Source organism: Apiospora marii, assembly GCF_038362585.1.
Source record: "Apiospora marii strain CBS 49790 chromosome Unknown utg000009l_segment0_segment0, whole genome shotgun sequence".
NCBI classification, from domain to species: Eukaryota; Fungi; Ascomycota; class Sordariomycetes; order Amphisphaeriales; family Apiosporaceae; genus Apiospora; species Apiospora marii.
In genome coordinates, this window is record NW_027117381.1 from 3,071,116 (window position 1) to 3,089,792 (window position 18,677).

General features: G+C 52.1%; 3 protein-coding genes across 3 annotated transcripts; 1 reads left to right on the top strand and 2 right to left on the bottom strand.

Annotated features, from left to right (window-relative positions):
- Positions 1 to 659: 659 nt before the first annotated feature.
- Positions 660 to 3,800, bottom strand: PG985_012510 (uncharacterized protein; the record flags this gene model as incomplete). The annotated part of the gene is made up of 8 exons (XM_066832276.1): positions 660 to 930; positions 996 to 1,474; positions 1,539 to 2,092; positions 2,151 to 2,432; positions 2,490 to 2,846; positions 2,903 to 3,405; positions 3,531 to 3,603; positions 3,680 to 3,800. 8 exons carry the CDS (start codon positions 3,798 to 3,800, stop codon positions 660 to 662), a joined length of 2,640 nt encoding a protein of 879 aa, XP_066680326.1.
- Positions 3,801 to 10,213: 6,413 nt separating this feature from the next.
- PG985_012511 (FAM96B protein) lies at positions 10,214 to 11,111 on the top strand (the record flags this gene model as incomplete). Its single annotated transcript, XM_066832277.1, has 2 exons — positions 10,214 to 10,445; positions 10,735 to 11,111. The coding sequence occupies 2 exons, from the start codon at positions 10,214 to 10,216 to the stop codon at positions 11,109 to 11,111; spliced, it is 609 nt and encodes a 202-aa protein (XP_066680327.1).
- A 2,885-nt stretch (positions 11,112 to 13,996) lies between these two features.
- Positions 13,997 to 18,070, bottom strand: PG985_012512 (elongation factor Tu GTP binding domain-containing protein; the record flags this gene model as incomplete). The annotated part of the gene is made up of 5 exons (XM_066832278.1): positions 13,997 to 14,562; positions 15,380 to 15,467; positions 15,693 to 16,559; positions 16,606 to 17,980; positions 18,051 to 18,070. The coding sequence occupies 5 exons, from the start codon at positions 18,068 to 18,070 to the stop codon at positions 13,997 to 13,999; spliced, it is 2,916 nt and encodes a 971-aa protein (XP_066680328.1).
- Between the last annotated feature and the right edge of the window lie 607 nt (positions 18,071 to 18,677).

Here is an 18,677-nt window from a genome sequence, read left to right on the forward strand (position 1 = left end):
TTGTGTAAGTGTATGATGTGTGCGTGAGAGTGAAGTATAGTTATATATATATGAGTCGAAGCCCCGTCTTTCATCGTGTGGATATAATTTCTCTTTGTGCCCGCGAACCCAAATATAATGCATGTTTCTCCAACCTCCAACGCCGGACGAGAACGCCCGAAAAACAATAAACCCCGAAGAATTCGAGCAGCCTCCACACCCGAACCGCCCGCCCCGGGCTTCTTGCTGAACTGAATCCAAGATTGTAAACCCCATCTTTGCCAGGGTCGCCAACCGAACAGAACCTTGGCTTTTCTTCCTTCAAACCGGCTTCACTCTTCCCTGCATTTTTATGTAACCTCTCATTAATTCGATGCATGTGGTGTCGTGGTCTTCATGCGATAGTCTCGTTCCTTGCCCCTCCAAATCGGTGCTTTCAAATCGCTTGTTGTACACTTGAGATAAAAAACAAAACAAGTCGAAGCTATATACGACGGGGGGGGGGGTGCGCAGGTTTAATGGTAAGACTGTGCCTCATTGGGCGTTGTTTAAAAGGACAAACCGGTGTAAGTGTCGTAACTGTCGTATCGTAGTCCGGATCATATCGAGGGGAGGGAAGAATCGACTTTCCGCTCGTGAGTCCAGGGTAGTAAAATCCACGGCGTGGCCACTGGGATGGCCTAGGCATTGTAGTGTCTCTTCATTCCGCCTTCGTAGACGCTAGCAACGGACTGCTGCCACATGGCCGGGGTGACAAACGTCTGGACGGGGGCGGCCGAGAATTGCTGGGGTGGGATGTTGTGTGGTCCGGTTGACATGGGCGTCGCAGAATTGGCCTGGATATTCGGAAGTTCGGGTGCACCTGATGGGGAAATACTTAGAGAATTGCTTTGCGGGGACACTGAGGTCTGATTTTGAGCTGGTTGCGTACCAAATGTGGAGTTCCATTGACTGCAGGACGATTGTTAGCCGGTGAGAGCGTTGGGAAGAACTCTTGTATAGGGGTTGCGACTTACTCGAAGATTCGTGAGGGGTTCCATGACGGAGCCTCGGTCATCGTGATCCCATGCGAGGGCGCCTGCGATGTTTGACCGTTGGCCATCATGACGAGTGACTGTGCAGGAGAGTCGCTTTTAGGGCCCGCGGATACAGGAGGTGTTATAGGATGGTTGATGTAACTGACTTGCGCTTGTGCTGCTGGAAGGCTGTTCATTCCATGGTCTAACGGGCTCGTCCGGATCATGGGCGGCTTGAACGAACTTGCCCGGGGCGGAGTCGACTGGTGGCTCATCGAGGGACTGCCGTAAGGGAAGCTTGGTTTTAGTACGAATGGCTTACGTGTGTCGGCAGAAAAGGCCTCTCGGACCGCCTCGATTTGTTTGACCATCTCGGGAATCGGCCAAGACCCCATCGTCTTTTCCATGATGCGCATATGACGAGTAAAGTAGTCCCTTGCGTCGGTGCTGAATTCTGGATCCGGCGAAGTCAAAGCCACCTATATATGCAGATTGATTAGTCAGAGTCCTGCACTGAAGGAAACGAAGAAGACCGTAACGCACGAGGTATATAGGGATGCAGGTAAGAATGGCGTAAATAGTGAAACTGATGCCTCTCTGCATGCACTGCAGTCCGCTCAAGCCGTATGACTGCAGCATAGCTTCCTCTATCCGGCAAAGCATTTTTGCAGAAGAATAGGAAAGCATCATGTGGTTCTTCCACTGGCCGTCAGCGCCCAATGGGTCCAAGAACGTCAGCTGGGGCCGGTGAAGCATGAGCACACTGAGGTAGTAGTACGAATGCAGGTTGCCGATGAAGTGCGAGGGTATCCACGGAGGGGAGCCGTCCGAAGGAAACGTGATTGCAAGATCAGCAGGGAGGTCGGCTAGCCAGGCGTTTGTGGCAGGGTTCAACTGAACAAACTCCGGGTCAAGGCCCCAGTCCTTTCTTCTCTTGATTTTCCGGTAGACGGTATTCATCTGTCGGACGTTGCGGACGCAGCGTGCAAAATAGGTGAAATTTCGTGTGACGTGGTACTCGGCATCATCGCCTCCCGGAATGTGTCGCGGAATACTGAAGTCTACCGTCTCGGGGTAGACAGTGAGATCGTCACGGCCTGCGAAAACTGTCAGCATCATTTCGAACCAACGTAGCTAAGCAGTTAGCTATCTTACCTTGGGAACTGCCTATCATTAGCTCGCAGATGAACACTGTCTGCCAGATACGGCTTTTCGTGACGCACTCGGCTGGTGTCTCGTCACAGTGTCTTCCCGCTTGATGGTCCTCGTAATGCTCGTCGAGACCCAAGTCTTTGGCCATAGTAATACAGTTGACAATGGACACCCAGGACCGGTAGTAGTATCCCCGCTTCGGTTGGGCCTCACGTGCTTTGAGGATGATCAAAAGAGCCTGGAGGGTGCTGAGCCGTGGTACGTCCATAAACGAATCGGCATGTTCTATGGTTGGTCAGTTTCAGAAGCCGAAGGGGAGAAGCATCCCTAGGCGCAACTTACTCGATGCCATCGCAATCCACTGTTGGCCTTGAGCAGGCTCGTCGGCAAGGCGGCCCGCCACAGCAAAGATCGCTTCCAATACAAGAGGAGAGATGGACTGCCTGTCCGTGTGCCATTGCTGCATGAGTTGTTCTTTGTTCAGAACAGGCACATACGGATGGACGTTGGCGAAGTATAGATCGAAGTAGTGCAGAATTGTCTCCTCGTCCGGCATCAGCTCTGGCGGAATTCGGATTTTGGACCCTGGCGCAGGGGTCATCGATGGCAGCGCCTCGCTGAAGTCATCCGGTTCGTCCTCGATGACTGGCTCCTCTTCCCTCATGTTCTTGATTGACTTCTTGATGTTGAGGTACGGAGCTTCGCAGAAGTCAGTACAAATACCAAACCGACCTGCCGATTTGGCGTGTACTTACCGGTGCCTCTGGCATCCATCTTCAGTGACCCGAGGAGATCGGCTAGGTCAGACTGCCCATACTGATCTTGGGTATACGATTCTGGCGACGGTTCAGAGTGAGGACCTGCGTGGTGCTGCATCGGAGGCGTGGGAAAGACGCTGGAGGGTGCGTATGATTGGTCCATGACGCCAGTGCCAGGAGACATGGTCGTATAATGCATGCCGGGCTGCGCAGCTGCATGGGTACCGAACGGTACCGTCTGATAGACATCGTGAGCCTCAGCGTAGGGCGCTTGGCCGCCATACATGGCGACCTTGGGCTGGCCTCCCATCATGGGTTGCTGTTGCATGGGCATTTGCTGCCTGAAGCCTTGATCGTAGTCGCTAGATGATTGCTCGTAGGCCTGGGGATCTGGCCCTCCCTCGTACTGCCCGTTTGGCCGCACGCAGTGCAGCTTGAGACGGATGCAAGCCGAGCAAGGCCATGTGTTTGTGGTAGCAGCATCGCATTTGATCTTCCTTCTGCGGCACCCCTCACATGCCCTTTATGTGACGCATTAGTAAAGTACCAAGCATTGCTGCATGCTCATGATCCGCTATCATACCTCATTACTACGTTAAATTGGTCAGCCAAACAATGATCATACTTTAATGGGATGACAGGAGTTATCTCACCTTTTAGCCGTTTGTGGCGGTTGTGCTCGTCGACGAAAACATAATCTGCGCCGACCATGTTAGATATGGCGCCGGAAAACACACTGGGGAGCTTGAAGGGAAGGAACGGAACAAAGCGCACTCTTTTGTGTTTCGCGCGGCTGCTGGAAGTTCTGCGGCGCAAACGAGAATTGACCGAGATGCGAGTTCTGCGGCAGGATCCTGCGCACGGAGGGGTCATTCGACATGGCTCCCTCGTTCATCTTGGAAAGACTGCTTGCTGCTGAGTGCTGAGATTAGAAGATGGATATGTAGGTACGGTAGATGCGCTGCCGTCGAAGCCTGTCGTTGCAGTAGTGGTAGCGATAGTAGTAGCGATGAGAATGACGTTGTCGCAAAGTCGTGGGCCGTTTGCTGCTAAGCCGTTGTCATTGACGAATAGAGTTGTGTAACGATCGTGGGAGTGGTGGTGGCGGCAACGGCGGCATATGCCACGGCAGTTCGAAAGTCAATTCCAGGGAGCAGGGTCGCTTCGCAAGCCACAATATCCAACGGATTCCTTTGCTTATGAGCAAGCTGCCAGCCAGAGAAAAAGTGCAGGTTTTAGAGGTTAAGAGAAACGTTGAAAGACCAGAAACAGCTGAATCTTTACCTCATCGGTAGTGGGAAAAGCCGACGCCCAGTGGCAGTGAGGGGATAGCGGTCCCTTATTATGAACTGGTCCGAAGAATGGGGATGGCGCCAACCGACGAAGGGGAGACTGGCAGGGTTGGCCCAGCTTGTAAACCCCCCAGTAGCAGGTATGGATTTGGTTTGGATGGCGAGGCTCCAGTCGTGTGGAGCGATCGACCAGGTTGTTTTTCTGATTCTGATCAAAAAATAGGCTAGCCTAAGCTGAGGGGCGTCAAGGGACGGATCGGATGGCTAGGCAGGTATTCTGGCGCTGCTGGGCTGGACTGGGCCGGGCTGCCAGGTAGGTCCGTCAGTCTTGTCGTCTTGGGTTTCTGTTGTTGTTTGTGTTTCTGTTTCTGTCTCGGTCCCTCTCGCTATTATCCTTCTCGCATTCCCGTCGCTTGGAGGGGCAGAAAGTTCGGTCGATGATGAGCTGCTGGAAGAAGTGAAACCGGCTGGTTATATACAGCTATGTATGTAGCCGACGGATATGGCAGGGTGCGTGTGCGTTTGGAGTTTTATTGGGATTAATAGAAAAGCAAAGGGGAGGTTGAAAGCCTGAAGTTGGGTGGTATTGCCAGTCACACTGACCAATGCTTGCATAGAAGAAGCAAAGAATGTTCGCTAGAGTCTCGCCTTTACGCCAGGCACCGCGTGATGACCCTGTCTATCGGTAAACGGCGGCACTGACTAGGGGCAACCTAGTATTTCAACAAGCAGAAAATGGCTTGACAGAGGCGCCTCTATGCAAGAAAACCACATGGGAGTATGCTGTGCTGTGCTGTGTTGTGCTGTAGTAGGTGGTAGCCCGCAAGAGGAGGATAATAATAATAATAGCAATACTACGGGTCCCATGTACATAGCAGCGGTGCTGAGACGTCCCTTTTAATATCTGCTGTGCTATTGCTTCTCCTGCTCCTTGTTCCAGAAAACCAGCACATCAGCGCGAATTCCTATGATGAGCATGGCAATGTCATTTCTGCGACCCAGGGGGCTATGAGCGTGTGTGAGCGAGCCCGCAAGATGGGAGTCGAGAAATATCTTGTTGCAATCCTTGCAGCACTTGATACTGCAAAGCGCATGCTGGGCATGCAATCTGGCGGCCTTCATAATGGCTCTGATATAGAATGAAACGGTCTAGTTGGAGATCAGGCTTTGCGCAGCCAGTGTAATAATGCCCAGCTCTCTCTTCATCTTTCTTTTCTTCTCATGGCATGGCTGGCGGCAGTGCAGGAGGTCCCACGGCAAGCGCATTGTGGGGTGGGAGGCCGTCATCTCAGCCCAGTCCAGCCCTGAGCAATGATGACAGGAGACGTCGGAATGGGATGGATTAAAACATGTACCTCGGAAGTAGAGACATCCTTTCCTCGTTCGCTCTCCTTCAGGGGGTTGCTGATGTAGGGGTGGTACAGAGTAGCAAGTAGGCAGGTAGGGGCTTAAGGGGCCTGGCCAGTACAGTACCTGGCCATGGGCATGAGAGGGTCGAGCCGCTGTTGATGGACAAGGGATAGATCAAAAAAGGTGTGTGTGCGGAGGCGGACCGACTCAAATCTGCTGCTGTGTGGCACTCGCAGGAGTCAGTCTGGACAGGACAAGCCCCTGATAAGTTTGGGTTCTGTGGGCTTCCAGCTGATTGAGCGATGCCTCTTGGCACACTGCGCTGCATTAATCCAGGGATAATTACACTTCGGCAGTAATATATGTAGGGGCCTGATAAGCTGTGAATCCTGCTCAACGGGCCCTGTAGGCGTCGGTATATGCAAGGTGCGTGCCTCGGCATAGGAAGTATGTTATTGTTAATATTGACTTTTGTCGACCCGATCTAACGAGCAGCCATTAGCTTGTTTCCCTTTGCAAGCCTTATGCGCCACTGGTCTGCATCCTGGTCACCTCGTACGAGTTGCGCATGGCCTATCGACGTTACTGATCTTGCAGTGCATCAATCCATGGCACATATAAAGATGGACTAGACAGACATGCATGCATGCAGGCGAGCAGGTAGGAACTTGCAGCCATGCCGAAGCCCCGCGCGCATTTCCAAGTGAGAGAGAGAAGCCAAGTCTAAGATTTCTTTTGAGACTGAGACTTGCATACCTACCTACACAGCATGGCATGGCAGCATGGCATGCCGTGGCATGTCAGTAAGTACATGCGTCAAACTGCCATCCCAATCTTGGAAGAACTCGGCCCCTGTCAGGCTGTCGTCTGGTCCAAAGACAGACACTTGTGATGGTGGACGGGTAAAAAAGCAAGTGTCAAACGATGGCGCTTGACTTGGGACGACCCCACAATGGCGTGTTCGAACCGTCCAATGTGTTCCAGTCTGAAGATTTTCGAAAGCTCTCAGCTACGGGCAGCACTAAACTTCCTTTAGGGCAAGTACCATGGCTGCTATGGAACCTGGTCAATAATTTTTTCCCTGACGATTCACCAAGCGAACCGGGCTCTTGGGTAATAGTGCACAGTGCTGTCATCGCTCGCCAGTAAATACAGTAATCATCTAATCAAACTCAGCGTCATGCACTTTCCTCCGACCGCTCAAGTGTTCGGCTCCGTACCGTGTGTGCTAACCAACGAAGCGTCGCCTGTAGTCTAATGAGCTGTCCAGTGCTCAAGCTGGAGAGAGGTAGGAGCAGAGAGCTTCAAGTCCGGCTGTACTAGGTAGAGCTGATTGACGAAGAAACTAGCAAGTGCGCGACGATCTGTCACTTTTTGATCAGTCGGCTGGTAGTTCGTTATCTGACTCAGATGCTGCCGGTTCACAGCATGTACGTCAACGGCAGGACTTTCTTGCCGACCCTAGGCTGGCTTAAACCTCAAAGTTCATCTTCGAGTTGATGTTCGGTAATCTGCTGTATCGTCCGAGACACGTTGATGACTGCACTAGAATCTCTTCTATCCCGACACAGGCAGGTCCCTAGTTGTTGGCCACCCAAGTCGAGGTGCTGCTTCGCTTGGCGCCGTAGGCATATCCATCTATATGGAATCGTTGGGTCTGGACGAGACACTACCTAGGGGTAAACGGATTGGGCGGTGGGGCTTTCAGTTGTAGCATCTTGACCCCGTTCCCATCCATCCCACTCTCGAGCAGCTGGTTGGCAGAGGGAGCAAGCAGGTATGGATGGGATGGGTGGGATGGGTGTGCAGCGGTACTTCTGCCATCAAAGCGGATCTGGCGTTGGGATTCAAACAATCCACAATACTCACCACCCAACCCAAACACCCGCACGAGGCTAGTGTATAATTGCCAAGTCACGCTCTTGGAATCAGAACAATTCATGAAAGATGACAGCCGCGGAGCTACATCCGGCAGCCATTGATGGCCGCAGCAATGCGATATCGTCCATTGTGAAAAGACCTCTGGCATTTGGGTGCTGCAATACATCAGCTAGCTGGCTTTCGACCTGTTGTCGAGCTTGCCGTCATGTACCGTTGGTATGACAAGACCAGCCACCGGTGGCTCTTTTTCGGTGTACTTGGACATCCGGTATCATCACCTGGTGCCTAGGGGGCAGCACGAAGTCAATCACTGATCTCACCTCAGGAACGACTGGCCAAAAAGGGCAGGGCCCTGTCGTTCCTGCTTGCGCATCCCTGCTCGTCTCCTGCAGGCATGGTAGGATGCGCATGCGACCTGTGCAATTCTTCCAGCAATTAAAGACGCTCAGCTGCGACGAATGCCGACTACACGACGGTACCCAGAACGCTGGAAAAAAGCAAATGTGCAGTAACGGTCCCCGCCTTGGCGTTTCTCCATCACATGCCAGACTTGCAACCTACCAACCACCGTCGGCCGAAACTGCTGGGGGCCTTCTCCTCACTACATACCCTGTCCTGTGAGAGGTCGATGGGGGAGAAGGAGGCGGCCTCTGACCTCACTGCTCTCACCGACCACTTCACGAATCTAGGTTACCTACTTTAGGAAGAAGGTGGTCTGGTACATGTGTATGCACTTGGAGACGGATACAGTTAGGTCAACCCACAAGCACAGCGACTGTATCAGCAATTGGCTGACAATAGTTTCGATAGCCACCTGCTAGCTACAGTATGTAACGATGTTGGTTATCCGGCATCACATCACGTACAGTATGTGATCGTGAGGTAAGTAGGTAAGTAATCGTCCTATTGACCTGGGGCTTTTACCAGGGCCACATGACATAGGTGTCAGGGGCATACCAACCTGTCTCTGTTTGCAATGGTGATTCTTACATAGCGCCAGGACTGGTGAATCCTGGTCGCATTGCTTTTGGTACCGTGTCGAGCAACAGTGTCGAATCGGTTCTCATTGTCACTTGGGAGCCCACTCTAGTTTCAATCAGAATCATACGATGTCGCCAAGGCTATCTTGCCTCTGATCGTACTATCGTAGCAGCGGAGCTCATAGCAATCACTCGGCTGGTCGATGCCGACACACGACCTTCAGCATAGCGTTTTTTTGTTACATGCCTGTGGGAATATATGGAAATAGAATCACGCACAAGGCGGCAGCACTGTTGCAAAAAATGGGGGGGATCGATGCAGGCAGCGGAAGGAAACCGTTTGCTGGAGTTAAACCGGCGGGTATGCCGGGCCTCCTCGGTCCAAACTGGCCGTATCGAGTAATTCCGGCCGTGGTGATGGGCCGGGTACCTGTCGTGCAGTTGGACCCGAGGACGGGAACGGAGAGCAAGGTCAGATCCAGCGCGGCTCGGCTGCTTTGCCCTTCATGCGAGTTTGTTTATTAGCCTTATTAAAGAGGGTATTGCGAACCAGCCGGACTCGACCTCGCAAGTGCTTCGGCAGCTTCTCCCGTGCTTCTATGCAAGGGATGGGCGGGAAGTTGAGGTTCATGCGCGACAGGCTCTTCTCAGCCTCTCTCTATAACGGGACGCCTGAAGATTCCCAAACCCGCCATCCCAACGACGATCTTTAATAAGACGATTAATTAATCAGGCGAGGCAGTGCCTCCCATTGCAAGAGCAGCAAGCAAAAGCTGCTGTGATCGCCATAACGGCCGACTTTTCTTCTTGTGAAGACTACATATTAGGTTAGGCGTGGTTGACCGACCCCTGTGGCCATCAACTACCTTCAGCCTCAAAAGGTGGGCTTGCATGAATTTTGCTCTGTTCTGCAATAGAACGCCGGGAATACATCAACTCCCTCCTTCCCATAGCGTCCCCAGTCAATCGGTAAATTAGGGAAGGGACACGAACAAGATGAGCACTTTCCGGATTAGTCTTGCGGGGGCTTTTACGGTGCATCGCGCAGTCGCTACCCAAGATAGAACCCGAGAGTTCAAGGCTGAAGAACGAACCGACTCCTTGTATGGTAAATGATCTACCACGAGTAGTGACTGTGGTGGGTTAGGGATTTTAGCATAGGTAATCAGCATAACCTACCTGGCCCTAGGCATGTAGCCGCAAAAACAGACCAGTTGTACACCCGATGTACAGGACCTCCGGATTTACATCCATGGGTTGGTGGAATTTGCCATGTCTCAGGTAAGTACCCATCAGAAGTTAGGTCTTCATTGTTGGATCCAGTGATGCCATGAGATGGTACGGGCATGAGATTATTCCGTGGACGCCGGAGAAATAAGTCATCATTAACTAAATAAAAGAAAAATGCATACATATGCATCAAAACTTTTGAGTAGTTGCCTGCATATGAATCGGTACATGCAGTTGGGGATATGTACAGTCGGGGCAGGTGTGCCCCGGACTAACATTAACACCGGTCCGAGTCCAGCGATAACGGCTGGCCTCAGCAATGGAAAGTGCCGCCTATCTGAGTTTACTTGCAGTGGCAATGACCGAGTCTGATCTGATATCCTCCGATCGCATATCAAATTTGTTGCCGCCAAAGTAAATCTCCTTCATCCCGAAACCAAGGAGAAAAATAAAAAGAAAGAACTGCCATATCACGATTCGGCATTCTTTCACTTATCACACGCCCTTGAAACAGAACTCCTGCAGCCAGTGAATTCACAGACAAGAGGAAGAAGCAGGAGCAGAAGAACCCCGCCATGGACGATAAGGACAACGCGAACCCCACCATTCTGACGGCATCTGAATTGCCCACGAGGCAAATCAAGAAGAAGAGGTCGCCTGCCAGCGACGCCGACGCCAAGTTTGCCGATGCCGTATCGCGCAGGCCACTGTTTCTGTCAGACCCCTTTTGTGAAGTGTCGTGGTCGGATGGCACAGAAAGCGAGGATGAGTTCGTCGAAGAGCCCATAGACGAGCAAGAGATCTACGGTAAATCGATTCTGTCATTCTCATATCACACGCATCCCATTCATTGCTTTTCGTCTCATCTCCCTGTCCCCGGGTGCTCGGACATGATGCACTGCACTGCCCCGTCGTTCATGACTTGCATATGCCCAGACACCCTTCAACTCCTCGTTACATATCGATCATCGAATATCTTCATTTCATCATCGTGTGTGCCGGCACTGCCTGGGACGCATACAGGAACGCGCGCACGCGCACACACACACACACTTTCTCACTCCTTGGTGAAGATCAAACAGCTAACCATGATTAGATCTGATATCGAATATTACCGATCCCGAGCATCCAATCTCTCTGGGTCAGTTGGCAGTCGTTAATCTACCTGATGTGGAAATAACTCCACCTCCTTCAACGCCCTGTGATCCCAATGCACTTAGACGGGTACTCGTGAAGGTGACGCCTACCATAACGCATTGTTCCCTGGCAACCGTTCTAGGCCTGGGTGTTCGGGTTCGCCTGGAGCAGGCACTTCCGCCCAATTACCGCGTTGATGTCGTGATTAAGGAGGGATCCCACAGCCAGGACGACCAAGTCAACAAGCAGCTGGCCGACAAGGAAAGAGTAGCCGCAGCACTCGAGAATGACACGCTCAAGGGTGTACTGGACAAGATGCTGGAAACCTGCGTTTAGATTGCATCTATGGCAACGAATTAGCCTTTGCTCTGTACAGGACTCAGCTTAGAAGTCCTGTACGTCTGGTCGCAACCAGTAGCGACCCCTGAATCTTTTCGATACTTGAGCCCGAGTGGTATGGCATCGCCAGATCTCGGGGCAGTGATTTCGCGACAAAAGGATCTGCGGTTATCGAAACCGCTGATACGCCCTATCATCACTTTACTTGCTACTGCCCTGTCCCACTCGTTATTTGGGTGACAGCAGTAACCGCGAGTCATACATGTACTCAGACCAGTCGAGGGGGGTGACCTCATCCATACATTATGATCTGTCTACTTCATGGAAGCTCTGGATCAAAGGAGCCCCGGTCCGAGACGGAAGGGCAACTTGAAGGATATCGTATTCTCGAGAGGATCGTCGTATGATCAGCAACCCATATACCACGTTCACTTTATTGCATCTGCAGTAATGTCGAGGGCAACGCAATCGTTGATCCGCACGGCATGTATCAGGTGAACAAGCAAGTAGTTGGTGGGATTGGAGATTGGGAAGGGCTATTACTCGAATCTTACCAATCGGACTGCGGTTGTATTTTTGAGTTCCATCCCCTTTAAGGTGGCATGCGTACTGGCATGTGTGGTGGTCAATCGCAACCGCCCAGGGTGTGGGAAGGCTATTTTGGGAACCTGGAGAACGGTCCATTGCATTATGAATTCACGTCGATCTTTCGATAGTCTGGCTCAACACTTGGTCAGCGCACGGACCATAGTTTAGGGGAATGCAGCCGTGAGTGACATCGTATATTGTTGCATGAACTGAGACGAACTCTGTACAGAATTCACCACCTGCAGCCAGCCATACTCGACGAAACATTGTATTTCTCTTTTGCGTCTCTGCTGGCTCTCATCTCGCACACGAGTTTCAGGCGTTGTCGAGAGTAATTCCTTTTCCCTCTCGAGGGCTTTGGGCGGTAGAAGTAATCAGACTATACTCCAAGCGCCTCCATTTGGTGTGTCGTAGGTTGGCCTAACTCGCAAACTCCACCCACCCAGCCGGGACCGAACTGCATACCACATACGCCCAAATTCCCATAGTAGTATACGCACATGAAGTAAGTGCATTGTGGGATCTTGAATCGATATTACATGCCAGCCAACCGGGACGCGAGTCAGTCTCCTGTGCAGAATATATGACAGTCTCCACCATTTGGGCATCTGCATGACCGCCCAACCTTGCCGGCAGCTGGCTGCAGCAAAGAATCAGATACTACTTACTATTCAGGGAGACTCGAGAACAGTATGTAGGTAGCATCGAAGGAGTTGTCTCTTCGAGTAACACGGACGGAAGCGCTACCCAGGGTCCGTCTTGCCGTAGTTGCACTAAAGGCAAAAAGAACCCTCTCGACCGCTCCTCTTGACCCCGGATTTTTCGTGTACTGTGTGTACCTACCTACCACGCATTTGGACGATTACTACGCAACCCAGAGCCAGAGCCAGGAACCAGGGGTGTCGGCGTTTTTCTCTCTCTTTCCATTCTTTAAGTTTCCGTTTCCGCAGGCACCACTGGGGCTTTTCCGCTTCCTCTTGTTGATGGACGGTATGTAATTATGTCCTGTGTCTACTTTATTTCACCAATCTATGTGCCATTTGAACTCGACCTTTATTTGCACTGTCGTATTCAATCCACCGGGCCCTATGTGGTGTCCGCCGCCCCTGTGGGAATGCTTCGGGAATGAATACACGAGTTTCCTGCAACTCTGGGCATGAAAACAACAGACACTGACCTGAACGGAACGAGTATCAGATCGGCATGTCTGCTTGTTTTTTTCGCGATCGCCACATTACCACGTAACGTACTGGCAAAACCGACTGAAATAACCGGGCAATGACGATGACGGTATTGCGCGTGTGCGTGTTCTCAGATTGAAGTATGTATGTGCAACATGCAGAAAACGGCAGCTCGAATCCGGTTGATGGGTGGGCGGGTACTGCTGGGTAAACTGGCAGGGTTGACAAACAAGGTCGGAAGGTGGAACAGCGTTGCACACACGCAGACGGAGAGGCGCCTATCTTCTTCCATCGTAGCCCAAAACGTTAGAAACACAGCCGCAGATTGATTCATAGGTTACGTCTCCCCCTTCTTTTTGATATACGTCTTACAAATCAACTATGTATCCAAAGTGGCGAGCAAGCAAAAAGTCTGCTCTCCCCCCAATTGCGGACTTCTGTGCGGACCTGGACTCCAGGAGCTTGGAGCCTGCCTGACTGGGTAAGGACAACCTGCAGAGGAGTGAGAGAGATAGGTTAGAATGCGACGGGCACCGAATTCGCAGGAGGTAGTCAAGAAGCAATCAATCAGGAGAGACAGTTCGGTTCCTCCCCCCCTCCTCCTCTTCTTCTTCCATGTAAGTGTACAGTGAAACGCTCCAATTGCAGACAAGTCTTGAACGTTGGCAGATGTTCACACACCTTTCCAATCGAAGTGGCTGTTACTTTGTAAATTACTTGTAATACGTACATGGCAACACGGCTCTCCAAGGTAAGTTGTCGTCGTCGTGCAGGACCCCCGAATATAGTAGGCTCGTTATCGGATATTGGGTCCCGGAGACCGTCGGGAGAAAATAAGAAAAAGACTCCTCCCAGTCTCGATAGCTCACACCACTAGAAGGCGCATATCCCATACCTACCCATGTGAGAATATCCACTTCTGCCACCAAAGCTCGCAACTCCATTCGCTCACCGAACGGGGTTTGCGTTGCTTACTTCTTTCTGCTGCACTCTGGCAAGGGGGGCCCCCGGTCAAAATTCACAAGATCCTGGATCGAAACGTTCGTGAGGAGATGGGAGCAGATGGAGGAGCAATCAATATGTTTGCTTATCTAACGTCCTAACATTGTCCTCTCATGAGTTGCCCAGGGCGCCGCTCTCGAGCAGGCTCTGGTAGAATTCGGGCTCGAGGAACTTGGCAACGCTGACGTCCTCGCTTAGACCCTTTCTCCGCCGTGTCTTCAGCACAAAATCACGCGCCGTCGCCTGGGCACCGGCGGGCTGCAGGGGCCTCAGGACAACATCAAGATCGAGCGGGTCGCCCGGCACCTTCTGCCACCGCTCGAACACTAGCGATACAGAAGCCAGACCCTGCGTCTGGATGCGCAGATCTGTCTCGAACCCGAAGCTGTCGATGACGGGTAGAAGACCGCTCACCCGGTACAACGGCGTGCCAGCAATGGGGCCGTCGAGCAGCACGTGACCACGCCGCCGCGCCAGGACGTTGTACAGCGTGGGCACTGAGGCTTGCGGTCCTGTCATCGAACACGAATACAGCGGTTCCATGAGGCGTGGGTTCGCCATAAGGAACGAGGAATAGCAGGCGCGGCGGGCTGTCGGGATGATCTGGCCGCCACCGCGAAAGATGGCCTCAGACGCCAAGGAGGCGTCCATGATGCGGAATTTGGTATTGCGAATGGCTATTGGAGGTTGCGAAGATTAGCAAGATTACACGCAGATAATGCGATTGATATGTCCAACAAATACTGCGTCTTGGGCCCCTCTTGGCTGCTTGGCGTGGGCTGGACCTAGAGAATACATGTTGCCCTTTGAGTACATACTCATGACTCCTCAAGTGCCCCGCCGCCTGGAAAGCACTTGCAATCCGGCAATGGCTTGCTGCATGGCTCGCAGAATTGGCGCTGACAACTGCTATTGCTAGCACACCGCGCACCAGTAGCAGAAGCCCGAAGCTCTCGCTTGCAGATGCAAATGCGCTGCAGTACACCATACGGTATTTGCCGCTGCAACTTGAGGGTTTAGGCATGGTGAAGGTAGGATTGATCCCACAGTCAAGGCGCAGGATGCAGCAATGGTGTCGTCCTTGTTGAGCCTTGCAGTAGCAGTCAATAGCGTTTGAGGTGCTGGAAACAGCGAATCCGCAAATACCTCCCATGCCTGCCCAGCTGCACGACAAGGGGCGCAGGACATCCAAGACCCCAAACTACGCCTGGCGTGCCGAGACCCCGGTAGTTTCTCGAGTCTCTGCTGGTTCTCTGCCGCCATCCCTGTTTGCCGGCATTAAGATGCAAGTAACGCCTTTTTGTGCAGTGCTACCCACTTCTCAACGCGACGGGACAAGTGCATATTTTCACAGAAAGGGATATAATAGGCAGGTGGCTGGGAAGAGAAATGGCTTGAAGGATAAGAGGGTAGGATGCAATATTGGGGAAGGAAGGTGCGAGCAAGGGCAATTAAATGGTGACGATGACGCAAAGGAACCAATGTGTAACTCACGTTCTTCGCAAAGAGGGCCTTCACGGGCGGCCCAACTGAACCCTTGTCGAATAGTCTCGCGTACCGTCTTCAAAAGACTCTTATCGACCTGCCGAACATGTTAGGTACCATTGGAAAAGCCGAAAGCCAAGTCTTTATCAATCTATTGAATACCGGATCCCAGATGCTGAGGCTGAACGTGTCACGCGAAGCCAAATGGATAGTTGCCTCATCCGGTAGACGCAATGCGATAATCCAGCCGAGCAACGGGCCAATAGTTTGGAAGATGCGAAATATTGCAGTGGTCAAAGGAGAACAGAGAACTTGAACATACCTCTGAGGGAAGAGTGTCGTCTTGCAAGATGTTGGGTCCCATCTCGTCCGGCCCAAACGCCCAAATGCTTCTGGCTGCCAGTAAATCCCACCCATACTTGTCCTCGAAGAATTTGGCAACCTTTCGGGTGCCATCTTGCATCTTCACGCGTCCTGCCTCAATATCTTCTGCAATGCCGTCGTCCAGAGGCTCGGCCACCATTGTGATTTTGTTCTTCTTGTTAGGCGTAATTGCATAACACTTGGTCGCCGAAACCTCGTCAACCGTTTCGCAAAATCGCGTCACTGGGTCGGAGACTTTGATCTCCATATCTGCATAGAGTTTCCGTAGGTCGTGCAGGACGCAGTCCATGTAGAGCTCGCCTGTGCCTAGAATGATATGCTCTCCTGATTCTTCCACCTTGGTCGTGATAAGCGGGTAGCTCTTGTTGATCTTTCGCAAGCCGTCCAACATCTTTGGCAGTTCCGACGGGTTAATAGGCTCGACTGCCACTTTGAATACCGACTCGGTAAAATGTGTCACAGGCTTGAAAATGTAGGCTTCCTCATCGTCGTCCAACTTGGGGGGCATAATCGTAGCAGACTTGACGATAGAGTTGTCCACACCTGCAAGAAGAGCCCAGTTTCCAGCGGGAACGCCGTCCGTCGGAATATTGTACCTCGTCTCTGCAATAAACACTCCGGATATGGTGGCCATGATCATGTCTTCCTCGTCATCTGTCGAGTAACCTTCACCGAGTACCCTCACTTGCATGCCCGGCTTTGCCGTGCCGCTCATGACCCTGCCAAAGGACGTGAAGCTTTTCCCGTCGGTTGCGCTGAATAGCTTCGTTATGCTCATGACCAAGGGGCCGTCTGGGTCACATTTCTGCATCGATTCTGCCACTTTCGTGTCCAGCGGCCCTGTGTAGTACCTTTCCAATTTCCTCTGCGCATTTTCCACCGGGGGAGGGAATGTGCTGGACAACCATGTCGACAAATCCGGACGAAGGCCCAAAGAACTGCTCGCACACCAGTTTCAGGAGCACCTTGGCGTCAGTCTTGAACTGCGACGGCTTCAGGTGAATACCCAATGTGGCCAACGTTTCCTTGAGGTCTTCTGGACTTTGGCTAATGGAGTGAGCGTAGATCTTATAGATGGGCTCCAACACGAAGTTGATGAATGAACGCTTCGCGCGTTCCTCGATTGGCTTGCGGCTGAACGTTCTCTTCTTCGGGTTGAAATAGACATCGCCCCAGAGTCGTTTCGCGAACTCTTCGGTGTTAACACCAGGGAAGCTGTCTGCGTACATCTTCGCAAAAGACTGAAGAGTGAAGCACCAGCCCATATCAGCGCATGCAAAAAGCACGTTGCCCTTTTCGGGGCTAAGCCGTTTGGACTCGCCCAACCCTGGAATTGTGTTTTCGATGATGGTATTGACTTCTTCGACCACATGCTTGAGCTTGAAGTAGGCGTCGTTCGGCGGCAGACGCAACTCCAACATGAGGCGATCCATCTTGTTGATTATTAACGTCATAGGGATGTCCTCGAGGACAGCGTGCTTGATGATCTGTTCCGTGTTGACCTGAACGCCTTCCACGACATCCACCACCAGAGCAACACCATCGGCCAGGCGCAATGAGGCGGCTACTTCGTCGACAAAGTTCACGTGGCCCGGAGTGTCGATGATGTTGAAAAGGTGCGACTTGCCCTTGGTGCTCTGCAACACCAAGCTCATAGGGGCTGCCTTGACCGACACTCCGCGCTCCCTCTCCAGCATAGAAACGTCTGTGTATCGTAGTTGCTCGTCCCGCTTCCTCCCTTGTCGCTTATCGAGCCTGTCTGTGATATCGTGAGTCTCCAAGACCAACATGTCCATGAAAGCAGTCTTTCCGTGGTGCAGATGGCCAGCAAACGCGATATTCCGTATTTGGTCTGGGTAGTTCATGAGATCGGTCATGAAGCCTCGGTCGTAGAAGACATCCGGAAGGTCGTCCTCCTCGATATTGAACTTCCGCGTGTCGATCGGGGCGATGATGGGCTGTGTGAGGGGTTGCGCATCTTCTTCCTGCACCATGGTCTCGACATCCTCTCCGTAGACTTGTTGCGCCGTAGGGTAGTACTGCTTGTCCTCGTGTAATATGACGGCATTCGACGGGCCCTCGTCGTCCAACTCCATCAGCTCCTGCCCTGTGACTTCGTGAGCCGCTTCGGACTGCTCGTCATCGTAGACATAGGCCCCGGCGTCCACGCCATGCTCGGACTCTTCTTCTGATGCATCGGCCTCTTCGCCAATGAAGTTGCCGAACCTGTGAAGAAGAAAAAACGGTCAGTATTCGGAATAAAGTGGTTATATTGGGGGTTTGGAGGAATTCATACTCATCGTAGAGGTCATCCATGGCTGATATTATGATAGGTCTTTGGGAAACGCGGGTAATTGGGCAGTCGACGCGATCCTGTAGACGAGGTTGCTCAAAAAAGTTGCGATTGATGCAAGGCTGAGAGAGCTTTCGAAGCTCCGGATGTTTACTTTAGTGGGGCTAATGGTTACCACCTGTGGCTTTGCGCTTTTCGCAACTTACAGTGGAGTAAGCGCAAAGTGCTAGCCAGCCAGCAGCAGGAAAGGTGGGATCAGGCACAACTTGAAGCTCACTCGGCTGGATGTCCTTGAAGACGTCCCGGGGGCATTGAGAGTGTACTTAGGGCCATTGGGAACCACGAGAAAACCGACAAGTATCAGGAACTCATGTTTTTGTCGAAGTCATCCCCAAGTTATCAGCGGAGCGAAAGGGGCCTGCATAAAAGACTGGCGTCGCTGCCAACAGAATCCATCAGGCCCCAGCTACATCCAGTGATTGATGGACGTGATTGGTTCAAACCCAAGAACATGACTAAACTAGGTTGCTCTACTGCAGAAATCTGTCCATCCTCGACTACTCCGTACTACTAGGGAGATACAAATACTCCGGTCGAGAGACCCCTTGGCCTTCTTGATATCTGCTCATT